Consider the following 16554-nt stretch of genomic DNA (forward strand, 5'->3'; position numbering starts at 1 on the left):
GTGGCTCTGTCTGAACTGTCAGACCCAACGGCTGATGTCCGGAGGACTCGGAGACCCCTCTCCTGTTCCTCATCCGTCTCCAAAGCACCAACCAATGGGATCTCCACGCCACCTGGCACCAGCCAGTCAGCAGCCAGCTCAGAAGCCGCCCTTCCTGAAATCGACCAATCAGCAGCAGCAAGGGCCAAGAACGATGCAGCCGCAGCCGCCACAGACAGGCCTGGGGAGCGGACCTTTCGCAGTGAAGCAATCCGGGGACACAAAGGCTCCTGTCCAGCCCACACCTTCCAATGAGCCCCCAAAACAACCGAAGGCCACGGAAGAGACTATGCCAAAGTCAGAGGAGCTGGTGGAACCTGCCATAGACACCAAACTAACTCAGAAGAAGGGAGAGCCAATCACAAAAGACCTAAAGAAGTCAAGACATTATGACGTAAGTCACCTTTTAGGTCTCCTAGAAATTCATGTTGATATACAGCTGATAAAGCTTAGTTATTGTTATGTAGTAAAGCAAGATGTTTATCGAGGGACATTTAGTGGAGTTGAAATGGAATAAGGTATTGATAGTTTATTGCCACAGTACCTCAAATGATTTGAAAATGGCATCCAATCTTTTCTGTGCCTTCCCTCTTCTCCTGCACCTTGTTATTGACGTCTAGAAAAAAGCAGTGCTGACGAAGCAGGCGCCAGCCACAGCACTGATGGATTTACTCCACTTAGAGAAAAGGAATGTGTTTTTTCTCTCACTCCATTTTAGCCGTCGCCCCTCTTGAAACATAATGCGCTACGATTGGTACAACCATGAATATGCAAAGCCATCAAGGCCTTAGTGGTACTGAATTAGTGCTGGTGTGAATACAAAATGAAAGTGATCCACTCTAATGCCCACTGTTCTCCAATGTTCAATGTGAGCATGGGTGGAATAATATGAGGAGCAGAACATTACAAATAAGTATTTTAGAATAATCATTGCATAAGATCATCTCAGGGTTTTTCAGGTCTTTTTTTCAGGTCTTTTTCCCAATCTGCTGTTTTGTTTTTGGCTGATTTCTTATGTCCCTCCTTAGGAGACCAAGAACAGCACTCAAGACCTGTCACGAAGCCCCCAGAGCCTGAGCGACACCGGCTACTCCTCGGATGGCATCTCCAGCTCACACAGTGAGATCACCGGCCTCATCCAGGAGGAGGAGATGAAGCTGAGCGAGAGGGGCATCAGCGGACGTGGCAGCCCCCCCAGCCCTTCCGAGATCACCAAGCTGGAGAGTTCCATGAGGCCCCTGCTGGAGTCCAAGACCCTGCCGGCCGAGGAGAGGGAGCGCGAACGGGGCCGGGGCAGGCACCACCGAGAGCAGAGGCCCCGGTCGCTGTCCATCACCCCAGAGGCCTATGACTCTGATGAGGAGCTGGAGGACATCGTGGAGGAGGAGGAGGACGGAGGGGACTGGGAGTCCAAACGGGAGCACAAGAGCAGTGTCACTCCCAAAGATGAGAAGAAAGTGGCCGAGCCGGTGCCAATGACAGATGAGGAGTTCATGCGGAGGCAGATCATGGAGATGAGCGCAGACGAGGACAACGAAGAAGAGGAGGACATGGAGGAGGAGGATGAGGAGGACGAAGGCTACGGTTACCAAAAACCGAAAAAGACACACAAGCACATCTCGGAGTCAATGAAAGAGAAACGCCGCCTATCTCATCACTCCAGCAGCTTCGAGGAGGAGACCAAAAGCTCCAGTGACATCTACAAAGGTTCTGCGGAGGAAGGAGAGGAGGGTGGCCTGGGGGGCCTGCGCCGCTTCAAGACCATTGAGCTCAACAACACCAACAGCTACAGCCATGACATGGAGCTCAACAATGAAAATGACCTCAGTCTGGACCGAGAACCCGAGCTAGAGATGGAGAGCCTGACGGGATCTCCTGAGGAGCGCTCCAGGGGAGAGTACTCCTCCACCCTGCCACCCACCACCTCCAGCTATAACTCTGGCACCTCACCCACCTCCATCTCCTCCATGGAGGACGACAGTGACAGCAGTCCCAGCCGCAGACAGAGACTGGAGGACGCCAAGCAGCAGAGGAAAGCCCGGCACCGCTCCCATGGCTCCCTGCTGCCCACCATCGAGGACTCCTCTGAGGAGGATGAGCTGAGGGAGGAGGAGGAGCTGCTGCGGGAGCAAGAGAAGATGAGGGACCTGGAGCAACAGAGGATCCGCAGCACGGCCAGGAAGACCAAAAGAGACAAAGAGGAGCTGAGGGCCCAGAGACGCAGGGAGAGATCCAAGACGCCCCCCAGCAACCTCTCCCCCATCGAGGATGCCTCCCCTACTGAGGAGCTGCGACAGGCTGCAGAGATGGAGGAGCTCCACCGATCCTCTGCCTCAGAATACTCCCCCCAGAGCCTGGACTCAGAGGCTGAGGGATACGAGTCTAAACTCTACAAGTCTGGCAGTGAATATAACCTGCCCACGTTCATGTCTCTGTACTCTCCGACTGAGAAGTCATTGACGACCACGACGATCACTGCTCCCTCCAGCAGCAAGCCCCTGAAGAGTGCTGAGGAGGTGTATGAGGAAATGATGAGGAAAGCTGAGTTGCTGCAGAAACAACAGAAACCGCAGCAGCATCAGAAACAACAGAAACCGCAGCAACAACAGAAACAGCAGCAGCAACAAGGGAGACACAACAGTACATACAAGGATGACACAAACGGCCAACAGTATGAAGATGAGTACGAGTATAAGCAGGCAGAGACTGGCTATGAAAACGAAGCAACAGAGACAGGAGATATCTACGAAGAGATCCGCCAGACCTCCCAGAACATCACTAAGATGCACCAGTCCTCCGCCCTGGAGTTACAGCAGCAGGCAGACGACCAGGTGGAAGTAGACAACAGTACAGATAAGCAGCTTTTAGATACTGGGTCAGCCTTCACTAAGCTGCTTGAGCAGACCAATGACCTATTGACTCCTGGCACCAGCCCCACTCAGCTCTCTGCACCTGTGTCCTTCTCTGAGACCGGAGGAAGGATCCCTGATGTACGGGTGACACAACACTACTCAAAAGGGATGAAGAGCCAGACGGGTAAAAATGGCATCACTCCAGTGGCGGTCGTCACCACAATAGCCGCCTACGGGGTTTATTCCCGGGATGCAGTGACCATCTCCCAGACCAGCGTTAGTCAAACGATGACTACCACCCAATCCACCATGTATGGTCGGCAAACTGGAGGTCCCACCACTTCAACCACAACCGTCTCAAATGTGTGCAGCAAGATAGCGGAGATAACACAGGCATACAGCCAGAGAGAGGTGGTTGCGAGGAGCGTGGGGGAGAACCGAGGGGTCCAAGTCAGAGACAGTGCAACATCTTCAGAGCACGTCATAGAGACCCGCTCGCCAAAGATGGCTTCGTACTACAAGAGCTCCAGCCCCCCTCTGTCTCCCTCCGCATCGCCCACTGAGAGCTTAAGTCGCTCCCCCTCCAGGAGGGTCGAGATCTCCACCCAGACGTTCAGCCCAGGCATAGTGGCTCCGTCGGCTGGCTCAGGGCCCACCTCCCCAGTGATGGTCCAGGGGACCCAGACATCTCACAGAGTCGTATCCCCACGCCTTTTCAGACAGCAATCCTCCCAGGACTCCCACTACATGGACACCGAGCACACAAGCCCTGCCAAACCAGTGACGGTCAACACGGCCACCTCACCTTTATCCTCGCCCACCAGATTCAGCCGACAGTTGACATTAGATGGCTACTCTCCACAGGCCAGTCCGCCAGACAGCCCTCCATACCACCAGTCTCCTCACCGCAGCTTCTATAGGATGCAGAAGGTGGAAAAGGTCAATGTTGGCACCAGCATGGTCACCACAGCTAGCACCTACAGCCGTGGTTCGATGTCTATGGACAACATCTCTCTCTGCAGGATCTCCACTGTCCCAGGGACCTCGAGAGTGGAGCAGGGCCAGATGATCTATGGTGGGAGCGTCGTGGATCTGAGAACAGTGGATCTGAGAACAGCCACTATACCAGCTCCCATCATCATGACTGACCACGGCATGGATCTTACGTCTCTGGCCACAGAAACACGCAAATACACCAGTGGGCACGAGGGGAGCCACCCTTCCACCATCATTCAGCCTCTCATAATGAACCTGAACACCCAGCAGCACCCCCATGTGATGGTATCAACCGCAACCACGGTGAGCGTCACGGTGGCCGCCTCCATGTTCATATCACAGCCCCAACAGCCCATGGTCTACGGGGACCCTTTACAAAACAGAGTGGACCTGGGCCAGGGTTTGGGCTCAGCCATGTGCCTGTCACAGAACAAACCACCACCCACTGACCCATCCATCCCCAAGATTGATGCCAAGCTGGAGGACCTGAGCATCCAGCAGCAGCAGCTGATGGAGCAGCAGCAGAAGCTTCAACAGCAGCAGCAGCTCTTGGAGCAGCAGCTCCAGCAACACCATCAGATGCAGCAGCAGTCCTCCTTAGGTCGGTACAACCTACCAGGCCAGATGACTCTGCTCAAAAAGGACCTTCTGGTCAGCCAAACCAGCAACTCCCCAGCCATGGTCAGTGCTATATCCTCCGCCGTCGCCCCTGACATCTACAGCACTGGAGGTCCCCTGGAGCTGAAGAGCAAGCCAATGCCAGGTGTGATGAACCTGGCAGGCGGTGGGCCTCATGGCATGATGGTCCAGATGAATGGAGCCCCACAGGGAGGACCAGTGACCCAGCTGGTGAAGACAGAAAAGAGCCAGGATGCCGTGGACCTCACAGGGGGGCAGATCAAAGCTGAGAACCAACCGGCCTGCTGTGATGTAGTGTACCGCCTCCCATTCGGAGGTAGCTGTGTTGGTGGTCCGTTCTCCCAGAAGCAAAATGTTGATGAGACAGTGGCCACTCAAGAGCCAAGACCACCCTCTGCGCCACCACTCTCCTACGAGTCGGACCAGGAGGGCCAGTATCAGGATATTTCTATGGACGGGCGTAAAGCCTATACACTACCGTACCCGGGGCGGCTACAGCCCTCGATGTCTGACACCAACCTAGCAGAGGCCGGACTCCAGTCCTACCACTCCAAGATGGACCCACACATCACGGCCTCTGGAGAGCTGGCCGTGGACCTCAGCACCATGAAGCATGCCTATGAGGGAGGCTTCCTGGGACTGGGCATGCAGTACGGCTCCTACACTGACCTACGCCATGGGGGTGACCTCACTGCTACTGCCCTGCCCATACGCAGATTCAACTCCCTGTCAAACATTAGCTCAGACTACGGCTACTCGCCCCGAGACCTCGCTAACTTCCAGGAGTCCAACCTGGCCCAGTACAGTGCCACCACTGCCAGAGAGATCAGCCGAATGTGCGCTGCCCTCAACTTAATGGACCGCTATGGGAGCAATCCGGAGCTTGTGCAGTACGGTGTAGGAAGGGGAACAGGTCCAGGTGGCAGGCTCAACTCAATGAGACAAAATATGCTCTATGGACCTGATGGGAAGCCAATCTCTCAAACCCAAGCGCTCACCAACATGATCAATGCCAGGCAAGCCAGCCTCCGAGCCATGTACCCGTCTGCCATGAGGTCTGCTGATGGAATGACCTACTCCACCATCAACACGCCCATCGCATCCACCTTGCCAATCACTACCCAGCCTGCCTCAGTGCTGTGCCCACTACTGAGGGGAGTGTACAGGCCTTTACCCACTGCCAACATGACACCCGTGCCTCTGGCCAGCCTCACCAGGATGCCTGTGAACCCAAGGATGCCTTTGTCTGGGCAGGCTCCATACCGTTATCCGGCTCCCAACATCTTCCCATTCACCACGTCGGCCTCTGTGAGCATGCCTGCTGCTATCACCACCACCCAGGATGCCCCAGTCTACCTAGGGAAGCCCTCTGTGAAATCAGGTGCATCTGATCCATCATCTCAACCTCTCTTTGCCCATACATCAGCCCCGGTCAGCTTGCCAACAGAGCCCCAGCAGCAACCCATGAACCTGACCCAGGCTCACCTCCACACTCAGGCCACAGGGCAGCCCCGGGTCCAGCCTCAGAACCAACCTCCAGCCCAGCCCCACCACATGCAACCTCAATCCCATCCTCAGAGCCAGCCTCCACCCCAGAGCCAGCCCCCTCCAGCCCACATTTACCCTCCAACACAAAGCTACACTGGGCCCCAGAGCAACACCCAGCCCCCTCCGTCTGGCCCACCCTCCAGCAGCCCAGTCAACACTGCGACGGAGACGGAGGAAAGGATGCAGCGCCAGCATGAGCAGCTGTTGCAAATGGAGAGGGAGCGTGTGGAGCTGGAGAAGCTGCGTCAGCTACGTCTGCAGGAGGAGCTGGAGAGGGAGCGCATGGAGCTGCAGCGGCACCGCGAGAAGGAGCAGATGCTAGTGCACAGGGAGATTCAGGAGCTTCAGACCATCAAGGAGCAGGTCCTGCAGCAGCAGCAGGCTGAGAGGGAGAGCCAGCTGGTGATGCAGAAGGAGCAGTTGGCCCAGCAGAAAGCCCAGCTCGACCAGATACAGTCGCTGCAGCAGCAGCTTCAGCAGCAGCTCGAGGAGCAGAGGAGGCAGAAGACTGCTGCAGCTGCTGCTGCAGCCACCGCAGCCGCTCAGGTGGTCCAGAACGGCCAGACCCTGCTGCCCTATGGGGATCAAGTGGGCTTCATTTCCCTGCCCAACTCCTCCTCGGACATGTGTCTAAGGAACAATGAAGAGCATATAGAGACCAGAACCAACATGAGGAGGCAGAACTCCACCTCCATGCCCCGGCTGAGGGACGGAATGGAGGGCGAGAGCATCCAGTTCTATGGAGCACGGAGGATCGTGGATAGCTGTGTCCAGACGGACGAAGAGGATGGCGAGGAGAGGTACATCATGTCCCGGCGCAGACGCAACAGGCGCAGTGTAGACTGCAGTGTCCAAACCGATGATGATGAGGAGAAAGTGGAGTGGGAGCAGCCTGTGAGGCGCAGGCGCTCTCGCTTCTCTAAGCACTTGGATCCCGGGGCCGAAAACAAGACAGACATAGCCTCCAAGACAGCCGCCTCATCCAGCATCGCCATCCAGACCATTCGAGATAGCTCCTGTCAGACCGAAACAAACCAACTGGGGAAGGTGTCCCCGGCTATCCACGTCACCGTGCCAGACCCGAACAAAGTCGAGATTATCCACTACATCTCAGGCCCTGAGAGGACCCAGAAGGGCCAAAGCCTAGCCTGCCAAACAGACGTTGAGGCCCAGTCTCAGGGCGTGGTGGTGCCTCAGCTCAGTGTGCCCACCACCGTCAGCCCCTACTCCACAAGCATCCAGCTGGTGGGGTCCGCCGACCCACGCCAGCAGCAGAACAGGAGGAGGCCAGACCCCCTAGAGATCAGCTACCAGACCCAGCCAATGAACCACCTCCACAATGAGTCCCTCTCCAGCCTGATCCGTCAGCCCCCCAAGTCCCCCCAGGTGCTCTACTCCCCTGTTTCCCCCGTCTCCCCCCACCGCCTCTTGGAGACGTCCCTCTCCAGCGGCGGGCTGAACAAGGCCCATGTCACCCCCCAGCAGAAAGCCTACACGGTCGAGTCACCCCAGCGCCACCCCAGCATTCCCCGGCCCATTAAGAGCACACAGAGGTCCATGTCGGACCCCAAGCCCCTAAGCCCCACTACAGATGAGACAACCAAGGCCAGGCTAAACCTGTACCAGCAGCAAGCTCTTCAGAGCCAGGTAGGTCATAAGGTCAATCCTTTGATCCTCAACAGCTATTTCTGTACACATGCAGAGACCGAAAGACTCAAATCACAAGATCACATGGACAGTTGTCTTTTTACTGTTAAGTACTGTATACATTCTACTGTAGTATGTATCAAATTGGCAGCATAATATTAAAATATGGCCCCATAAACATACAGTGCAGTACCATGCGATAATACACTCTTAGAATTAGTGGTGACTCGAGGAACTCTGGAGATCCTCAAGGAATCGCTGCAGTTCTTCAAGGAACCATTGCTTGTCAATGGTTTATATTAGCACCCGTGGTAAATTGAGGGGCTCTTGGAGGAACCTTTAATGCACGTGTCTAGATCATTCCACGGAGGACCGAATGTCTGTTTTCACTCCTCTCTTGTACTTGATAGATGAATTAAGGTCACTCATTAGTAAAGAACTCCTCTCACCTGGTTGTCTAGGTCTTAATTCAAAGGAAAACCCAAAAACCCAGCAGCCACTAGGTTCTCCATGGAATGAGTTTGACACCACTGCTTTAATGTTTCAATGTAATGTTCCTGGAGGAACCCTGGACTGGAGGAGTGGCTTAGTGAGGGCGTGGCTTTCAGATAGATCTTTTTAGGCCACCCGTGGAAGTAAATGTAATTCCTGTTAATCTGTTCTGTTGTATTGTCATCACATGTTAAGGTTGAACACTGACAATTTTGTAGCTTCAACGAGGCTTACAGCGGTGTATGAGTTCCTCAAGAGCGTGTGCAAATCCCAAAACTGGAATAGTTACCATTTTATTACTATATGTAATCAGCAATGTTAATATTGTAATAGAATATGTAATATGCATAAATATTCAAGAAACATTTTAATGTTGCAGTGTACAAACTTAACTTCATGAACAGGAATTACATTTACTCTCACGGGTGGCCCAAAATAGCTATGTGAAAGCCACGCCTTCAATCTTCTGATAGTCTGCCACCTCTATAATATATATTTAAAAAGGCTCTAAATTGAACCCCTCTCGTCACAAAAAGGTTCCGGTTTGATCCTTTACATAGGGGTTCCTCAAGGAACCTTTTTCCACTTGGAAAGGTTCGCGGAGAGGCAATTTCTAGAACCCCGAAAGGTTCTTCCAGGCTCCTTTACTTCTAAGAGTGTATACTCAACATAAAACAACACAACTTACACACAGTTACACTGTGATAGATCTCTAGTTTCAAAAAGCACCATAGACGTATGACCTCCAACATCTTATTAATGCACAGCTTAAGTGGACACAGTCAAATGATATCTACATTGAAAAGTTATTGATGTTTTTTGGCAAGCAATTTTGAACGTCATCATAGGCAAATGCTGTCAATAATATCTCCATTCATCTAAAACGAACTCCAGCTGTTTGTTACACTTGCTAAGGTGGCAAATTTCGGATTGATGTTTGTCCCCCCTATATACAGATTGAAACAATTCCGAAATTTAAGTGACCATCTATCGTATTTGGGAACAATGCTTTCTTTGTTAATTATTTTTCACACAAGAAAATACTAAATAATATGATGGGTTTAAAAGGCAACTGGAAAGAGCAGGAGAAGTTTTTCAAAAACCCAGAGAGGCTTGTAAGGCACCTCCCTCTTTCGAATATTTATAGAATAAAAAGTATCCTGATTTTTAAGACTAATAAACAAATAATTGGAGATTTGCACAAAGAACAAGGTAAACTTCATGATTTGAGGTGGGGGGGGTGTGGGGGAGAGAGAGAAAAAAGACATTCAAGTAAAACGCATAATCAAAATAAGTGACTGATAGGCAGGAAATGATTCAATATTTTTTCATTTTGTATTTGAAGGAGTTGTTGAAGGAGCTGATATGGTATTTGAGGTGGTCAAGGAGACTGTTAAAAAAACTGACCTCTTTAGGTGATGGAGAATTGACCTAATCTTGTATGGGAATAAAGGGGTGTGGAGATCTGTGGCAGTTCTTGTAGAGTAATGATAAACCTGTGTTTTGAATTTGAATAGCATTTGAAAATAAACAGGGAGTAGATTCATTTTGAATTGGATGACAAACAACAGACTTGAAGTTGGTTGATTTCATAAATATTGAGGATTTGAAGACAATTTAAGACTGGAGAGGAATTTATTTTATACCCTACTCATAGATTATGCTAGAATTGCTGAAGAGAAGTGCATGATTGTAAAACATTTGCTGAGGTTTATGTAGAGCTGCTATTGTGGGAGCATCTTTATGAAATGGTCATAGTTAATAAAACATTCATGTTGCTGACAGATACTGGGGCTATCTTCCCAGACCTTTCTTGAGACTATGGCTGTGATTCATTTGACTCCCAATGGAATCCAAATTTAATTACCACTACATTTTATTCTTTCCCCACTTAGTGCTGCATGCACAGTTGTGGCATGGCTGAGGATGTTACATAATAGAGAAATGTTCGTGGAAATGTTCAATTATAGACATTTGTACTGTTATGTAACTGTAGCAATGCCATTTAAAGCAACAAAAAAAAAAAAGCAAAAATATTGATACAGTATTTATCAAGTTTCAGTTTACAGCAATTTGTTTATTGCTTTTCTCTTTTGCACAGGCACATTAAGTAATGTAATGTGTAATCACACTTTAAGAATGTACCTTGTTTTTCGTATCGTCCTTGAGGAACAATACATATCTCTGTCACATGTGTGATGCTCTATTGTGCAAGCTCTTTCCCTAACCCCTGCTCTCATGGCCCTGCCCCCTGTCTCCCTGCAGCTGGCCGCCCTGCAGCAGAGTGCCCTGAGGAAGGTGAAGAGGACCCTGCCCAGCCCCCCTCCAGAGGAAAGCCACCTCCCCATCATCACACCGGCCCTCCCCCAGATGTACATGCCGTCCGTGCCCTCCCTGAGGGCCGGAACCAGGCCAGGTCTGGCAGCCAAAGCCAGCCTGCTGAAGGACCTCACCCACGAGCTGAAGGCTGTGGAGCAGGAGTCCACCAAGCTCCGCAAGCAGCAGCAGGAGCTGGAGGAGGAGGAGAAGGAGATTGATGCCAAGCTGCGCTACCTAGAGCTGGGCATCCATCAGCGCAAGGAGACCCTGGTGAAGGAGAGGGAGAGGAGGGATATGGCCTATCTGCGCTGCATGGGCGACCCGCGAGACTACATGTCAGACAGCGAGCTGAATAACCTGCGGCTGGCGGCCGCTGTAGCTTCCTACGAGAGCAACGGGGTGCTGACCAGACCCAGCACAGCACCAATGAGCCAGTTCACCAGCGACTTCAACACAGCCGCCCAGTTTCCTCCCACCTCCTCCTTCGTCTCCTACCAGTCCTACCACACCCTGAGCCAGCCAGCTCCAGCTCCAGCTCCCCAGCCCGGCACCCCTTACCAGACTGCAGCCTTCAACCAGCCCCCCTACCCTTCAGTGTCCCAGGCAGCGGCTCTCCCCCAGCCCACCCCCTGCAGACCCAACATCCTCCCCCATCCTACCAGACCCATTCCTTCTCCTCCCACACATTCCCACAGAGCCATCCCCCCTACCCGACAGAGCAGGGTGTGCACCCACTGCCTCAGCAACAGCAACAGCCTAGCCACCAGGGATTCCAGCATGCCCAGCCTGGCCAACCTCCCTACCCCACCCACACCTCTCCATACCCCAGTCAGGTGTCCTACCCAGCTGGCCCTGCGCAGATCACTCCCTACCAGCCCCAGGTAGACATCCTCACTGTCCACCAGAGACCGAGACAGACCTCGCTGGCTGACCTGGAGCATAAGATGCCCACCAATTATGAGGTTGTAAGCAACCCCACTGTAGGGGTGACCACCACGGCCCAAGACACCATCTACTCCTCCTCCAGTGGGGCACCCCCATACGGACAGTATACTGGTGGTACCACCATGGTCAACCCTTATGGGCCATACTCTACGGCAGTCTCCAGTACATATGGCCAGTACACCACGACAGTATCCAACACATACGGGCAGCAGTACACTTCCACCCCGGCCAGTACGTATGGCCAGTATACCACCACCACAGCTAACACCTATGGCTACACCACCACTACAGCCAGCTCCTACGGCCAATACACTGCGACAGTGGCCAACAGCTATGGCCATGGCACTCCATCTGACCGTCTGCACTCAGTTGACAGCCCCTCTACCTACGCACAGGACGGTCTCTATGGTCCCGCAAGCCTGGAGCAGAATGTCCCAAGGAACTACGTCATGTGCGATGACATCAGCGAGCTGACCAAGGAGGGCCTGGGCGGCACAGTGGACATGCACCGGAGCGACGGCCACGGTGGACGCTACGCAGGGGAGAGCGGTCCGGCGAGAGGAGGAAGCTCCTACGGCAGGCCGGAGGACGAGCTGACCAGGGAGGAAGACCTGTATGAGCACCACAGCAGGGGTAAGAGCAGTTACCACCCACGAGGGTCAGACACATACGGCCGAGTAGTGGGCAGCAGCAGCACTAGCATGGGTGGGGGGTCCTCCTATTACTATGACGACTACACCAAACACGGTGCACAGCGCCCCGGTGTCCAGAAGCACGCCTCCAAGAGCCTGGCTCCGGCCGTCATGTCCTCCAAGCGCAGCAAGCACCGCAAGCAAGGCGAGGAGCAGAAGATCTCCAAGTTCTCCCCCATCGAGGAAGCACGCGACGTGGAGGCAGACCTGGCCTCCTACGCCGCGAGCACGTCGGGTGGCGCCAGCTTCAGCGTGGCGTCGCGGGCCAGGAAGCTGCAGGACGACATGGCCCACGGCCTGAGGAAGAGCGCCTACGAGCAGAAGAGATACTCCTATCCGGAGGAGCGAATGTACTACACCTCGGGCCGTTCACGCTCCACAGGCTACGGCATGGACAAGATCTCGTCCCGGGACTACGCCGGCTACCGCAGCCGCTCCTACGAGAGAGATGGGGACAAGGAGCGCTCATCGTACAGGGCGAGCTATAGCCGGGGCAGACCCCCCATGCGCTCTCAGTATTCTTCGGAGGAGAGCCCTCTCAGCCCCATGGGTGTTCATGTGAGGGCCTCCTCCCTGGGCCCAGAGCTGTACGACAGCCGTAGTAGTCAGTATTATGGCCAGTACGACTACAGCCACTCCATGCCTGATGTGCAGGATCACATGAGAGACTTGCCCCGGACACACGTCTACAAGCCCGACAATTCTTACATTATAGACGATATGCATTGCGCTGTTTCGGACAGTGAAGGTAAATGAGTGCTGAATGCCAGTCTCTGCCCACGAATAAACATCCCCCACCCAACCAAAGATAAGGCTAGATGAGAGAAAGAGAGAGAGTCGTTGCATGCTGTGCTGGTTTTGTGTCTCAAGGCGTATTCTGGATGCTCACGTCCCGTGACTGACTGCTGTCTGTGCTGTCTGCATGAGCAGCCACGTCCAATTTCTTCACTTAGTTCGTCAACTTTCTTTTCACTTGCATGTTATTCTGAGAGATGCACAACTTTTTTTCACACAAAACCGTCGTCTTGTCAAAGTTGTTTCATTTACTTGTTGTGATGAACTTATTTTGTGATTTTTTTTCATCAGTGTTTTACATTTGTTTTCTTGTTTTATGTGTGTCTTGTTTTTGCATTATGCATGGGTGTAAATCTTGACTTCTCTTTCGTTTTTTTGTTTTCCTTTCTCTTTCTATTCTCGCCTTCCTGTTCTTCTTTTGCATGGCCTCAGTCTGCATGCCTCTGTCGCCATCAGACTTGGAGATTGACTGTGATCTACTCTTGGTTTCCAAAGCCTACCATCTTGGCCAGGAAGAGACGGACTGGTTTGAGAAGCCCAGGGACCTGCGCTCTAGCTCCCGCCACTATGGCAGTGGTGGCCACTCCTCGTCCGGCCGTAGCCGCCACGTCAAGCACACCTACCACGACTATGACGAGCCCCCAGAGGAGGACCTGTGGCCCCAGGATGAGTACGGCCACAGCCGCCAATCTTCCACCTCGCGAGACCATCGCCACCACGGCAGCACCAGCTCTGGGAGACACTCCGCCTCGTCCCGCCACTCGGACGAACCGCGCACCTCGCGCTCCTCCAAGGGCCACCCCAAAGACCCGTCCATGCGCCACGACTCCCGCCAGATGTCCTCGTCAGGGAAGAGGGGTGACCCGCGCTCCCAGGGGGGGTATCACTCATCGGACTACTCCAGGGACCCGTCGGGCCACCACCACAGCCAGGGCCGCTCCTCCAAGTCCTCATCCTCGCACGATGGGCGGACTTCCTCCAGGAAGCAGCAAGAACTCCAGGGTCACCCTCCTTCCTCCTCCAGGGGCCAGGGCAGCTCTGGCCGTGTGCCAGGATCCGCCGGTGGGCCCCCGGGCTCTAGGGGACAGGGTCCTACCTACCAGCAGGACGGGCTGCAGCAAGGCCAACGCACCCAGCTGCAGCAGCAGCCCCAGACCTTGGCGGCACGACAGACAGGCACCACCCCTGCAGGCACCACTCCTGGGGGCCAGCAGCCTCTGGGCCTGGCCCAAGCCCAGCAGGGTCTACAGGCCAAGCCTGGTCAGCTTGGTCCTGGTCAAGCCGGTCGCCAGCCACAGGCAGGAGGCCCACTGGGGCAACTGCCACTAACTGCGGTGAGTACAGGATTGTGACATAGTGCATTGCAAGTGTGGTTACAAACAATCAGTGACTCTGGATTGAAAGTGTCATGATTATTCAAATCTACCATCTACATGAGAATCACTGTAGAGTATTATTTCACGCGTTGAGGCGGCTTTAGAGGTCTCTGGTGGCATCTCTCCCTCTCATCTCTTTCTTGCCTCTTTTTCGTCTGTCTCCCTCCTCCTTTTCCTCTCTCTTCCACCTCCCCTCTCTCTCATTCTCCCTCCATCTCCCTCTCTACCGCCTCTCTCTCTGTCTCTCTGATAAGGCCTAGCACATCATTGTGAGAAGAGGTTTTATTTAAATGTGTGTGAAATCCTGTTGGCAGACCTTATCTGGTCTTGTGATTAGCACTGTGGCTGTAGATAGTGGCAGTGTAACAGCCTCTGTCTAGTCCACAGATGGAGGAGAGAGATTCATCCCCCAAAATGTCTTCCACTGTAAATCATTCCCCGTCCTCCCGTTACCGTTTGTTTTCTTATGTCTCTGAATACATCAACATGTTTTTAATATACAGAACTATACAACATGCAAAAGATTTTTGTGTTGTGCATCTAACCCTGTACATCTAACCCTGTACGCCATAGAGAACCTGAATTATAGGAATTATAGGATCTCTGTGCTATAGCCTATACTGATAACGTCAAATGAAATATTCCATATTGTGTATGATCATCATTCTTATGTGCAGACTGGGATATGGTTCTGAAAGATGGTTCTATGCTCCAAATAGAAATACAGTTGTTAGAGAATCATATACAACCAATCACATTCATCCCGTACCACATTCAATTGAACTGTCATGGCGCCTGTTCTCTCTGAAAGGCCCGATGAGTGATTAAACATCATTTATTCAAAATGCTAATTGAGGGTTGAAATGAATGGAATGTATCCGTTTGCCGGGTAAAGTGAATGCAAAACCTATCCTGTGTTGTTATTTGGCAAATGTCCACAATGCTAAGCGAATTATGTTATATTTGTTCCATTAACCCCTTACAGAGATCATATTCCCAGTTTGTAAATCTAGATGCACGCTTAGATGCACGGCTGGTTGGTTTGCAGGGAGGAAGCATGAAACTGGTTTCAGCCCAATGATCTCTGGCATTGATAATACTCATTCTGCATCATTCTGTCTTTCAAAGGAAGTTTTGGCATGGTATTTTACAGTAGGTGGTTAACATGATATGAATCACATTTTTCAGTGCATCAGAACAAAATGAGCCATGTACAGTCAGTTTGCCAATTTAACTGTGTTCCTCGTCTCTTTGTCTCTGTCTCGCTCTTCCAGCAAGCACCTGTCGCAAACACACCCCCTGTGACTGCCATAGGGGCCAAAGCTGTCATAGGAGGGGCAGCCCAACCTGCAAAAACACCTCAACCCCCACTCACAGGAATAGGTAAACACCCCTGTATACACTCAAACTGCTCCTGCTCTACCCACTGAACATTTCACTGAGAGTGATTAGTACACTTGTTCTCTCCTACACTCTAAAACATTCTGGGTTGTTGGGATGACCCAACTGCTGGGTTGAAGGCATTGGGTCACTGAGTTGGCCCAGCCGCACGCCTAATAGACCACGATTCCTGAAAATAAGGGATTACTTTTCAAAAAAGACCCAGCTGCTGCGTCAACCCAGCATGAAAGTGAATAAAAACCCAACTGATGGTTGAATTAACCAATGTTCGGGTATAACCCGACTGGCTGGGTCAAAATAACCCAGCCTGTGTTCTTTCCATTATTCACCCAGCACTGGGAACCCAAATAACCCAAATTGGATTGTTTTTAACCAAGCATTTTTTTTTGAGTGTAGGCATACATTAGTCAATCTCCCACAGACAAAACAGACAGACAGACCAACAGGAAGACAGACAGATGTACGCACACACATGCACGCACGCACGTACCCACACACACACACACACACACACACACACACACAGAGAGAAAGAGAGTGTTACGTAATCAGGTATCACAGGTGTCCTGTTTAATCCCAGGCATTAATTCTGAGAAGGCTTTGGAAAGTTGATGGATATCCCTAACTTTGGAAACACAGAGGGAAAGTTCATTTCAACATCAAGTTTCATTTGTCACATTCCCAAGTATAGAGAAATGCTTCACTTGCAAGCCCTCCCCAACAGTGCAGTGCTCAATATCAAAATTGTGTAACACATTTCTTTTTCACAAAAAAAATAAGAAATACGAGAGGAAGCTATTTCCAGGGTCAGTG

At 52.2% G+C, this 16554-nt stretch overlaps 2 protein-coding genes across 2 annotated transcripts in view; both read left to right on the top strand.

Moving 5' to 3' along the window:
* Positions 1–11417, top strand: LOC121839617 (protein bassoon-like). The gene is made up of 3 exons (XM_042299304.1): positions 1–433; positions 1068–7721; positions 10479–11417. Exons 1-3 carry the CDS (start codon positions 35–37, stop codon positions 11415–11417), a joined length of 7992 nt encoding a protein of 2663 aa, XP_042155238.1. The 5' UTR covers positions 1–34.
* Positions 11358–16554, top strand: part of LOC112215857 (protein bassoon) — an 18109-nt gene continuing 12912 nt past the window's right edge. Inside the window, exons 1-3 of the mRNA XM_024375291.2 lie at positions 11358–12110; positions 13460–14298; positions 15615–15723. Coding sequence (XP_024231059.2) covers positions 11477–12110; positions 13460–14298; positions 15615–15723 — 1582 coding nt within the window. The 5' untranslated portion in view covers positions 11358–11476. The remainder of the gene's footprint in view (positions 12111–13459; positions 14299–15614; positions 15724–16554) is intronic.

Source organism: Oncorhynchus tshawytscha, linkage group LG16, assembly GCF_018296145.1.
Source record: "Oncorhynchus tshawytscha isolate Ot180627B linkage group LG16, Otsh_v2.0, whole genome shotgun sequence".
NCBI lineage: Eukaryota > Metazoa > Chordata > Actinopteri > Salmoniformes > Salmonidae > Oncorhynchus > Oncorhynchus tshawytscha.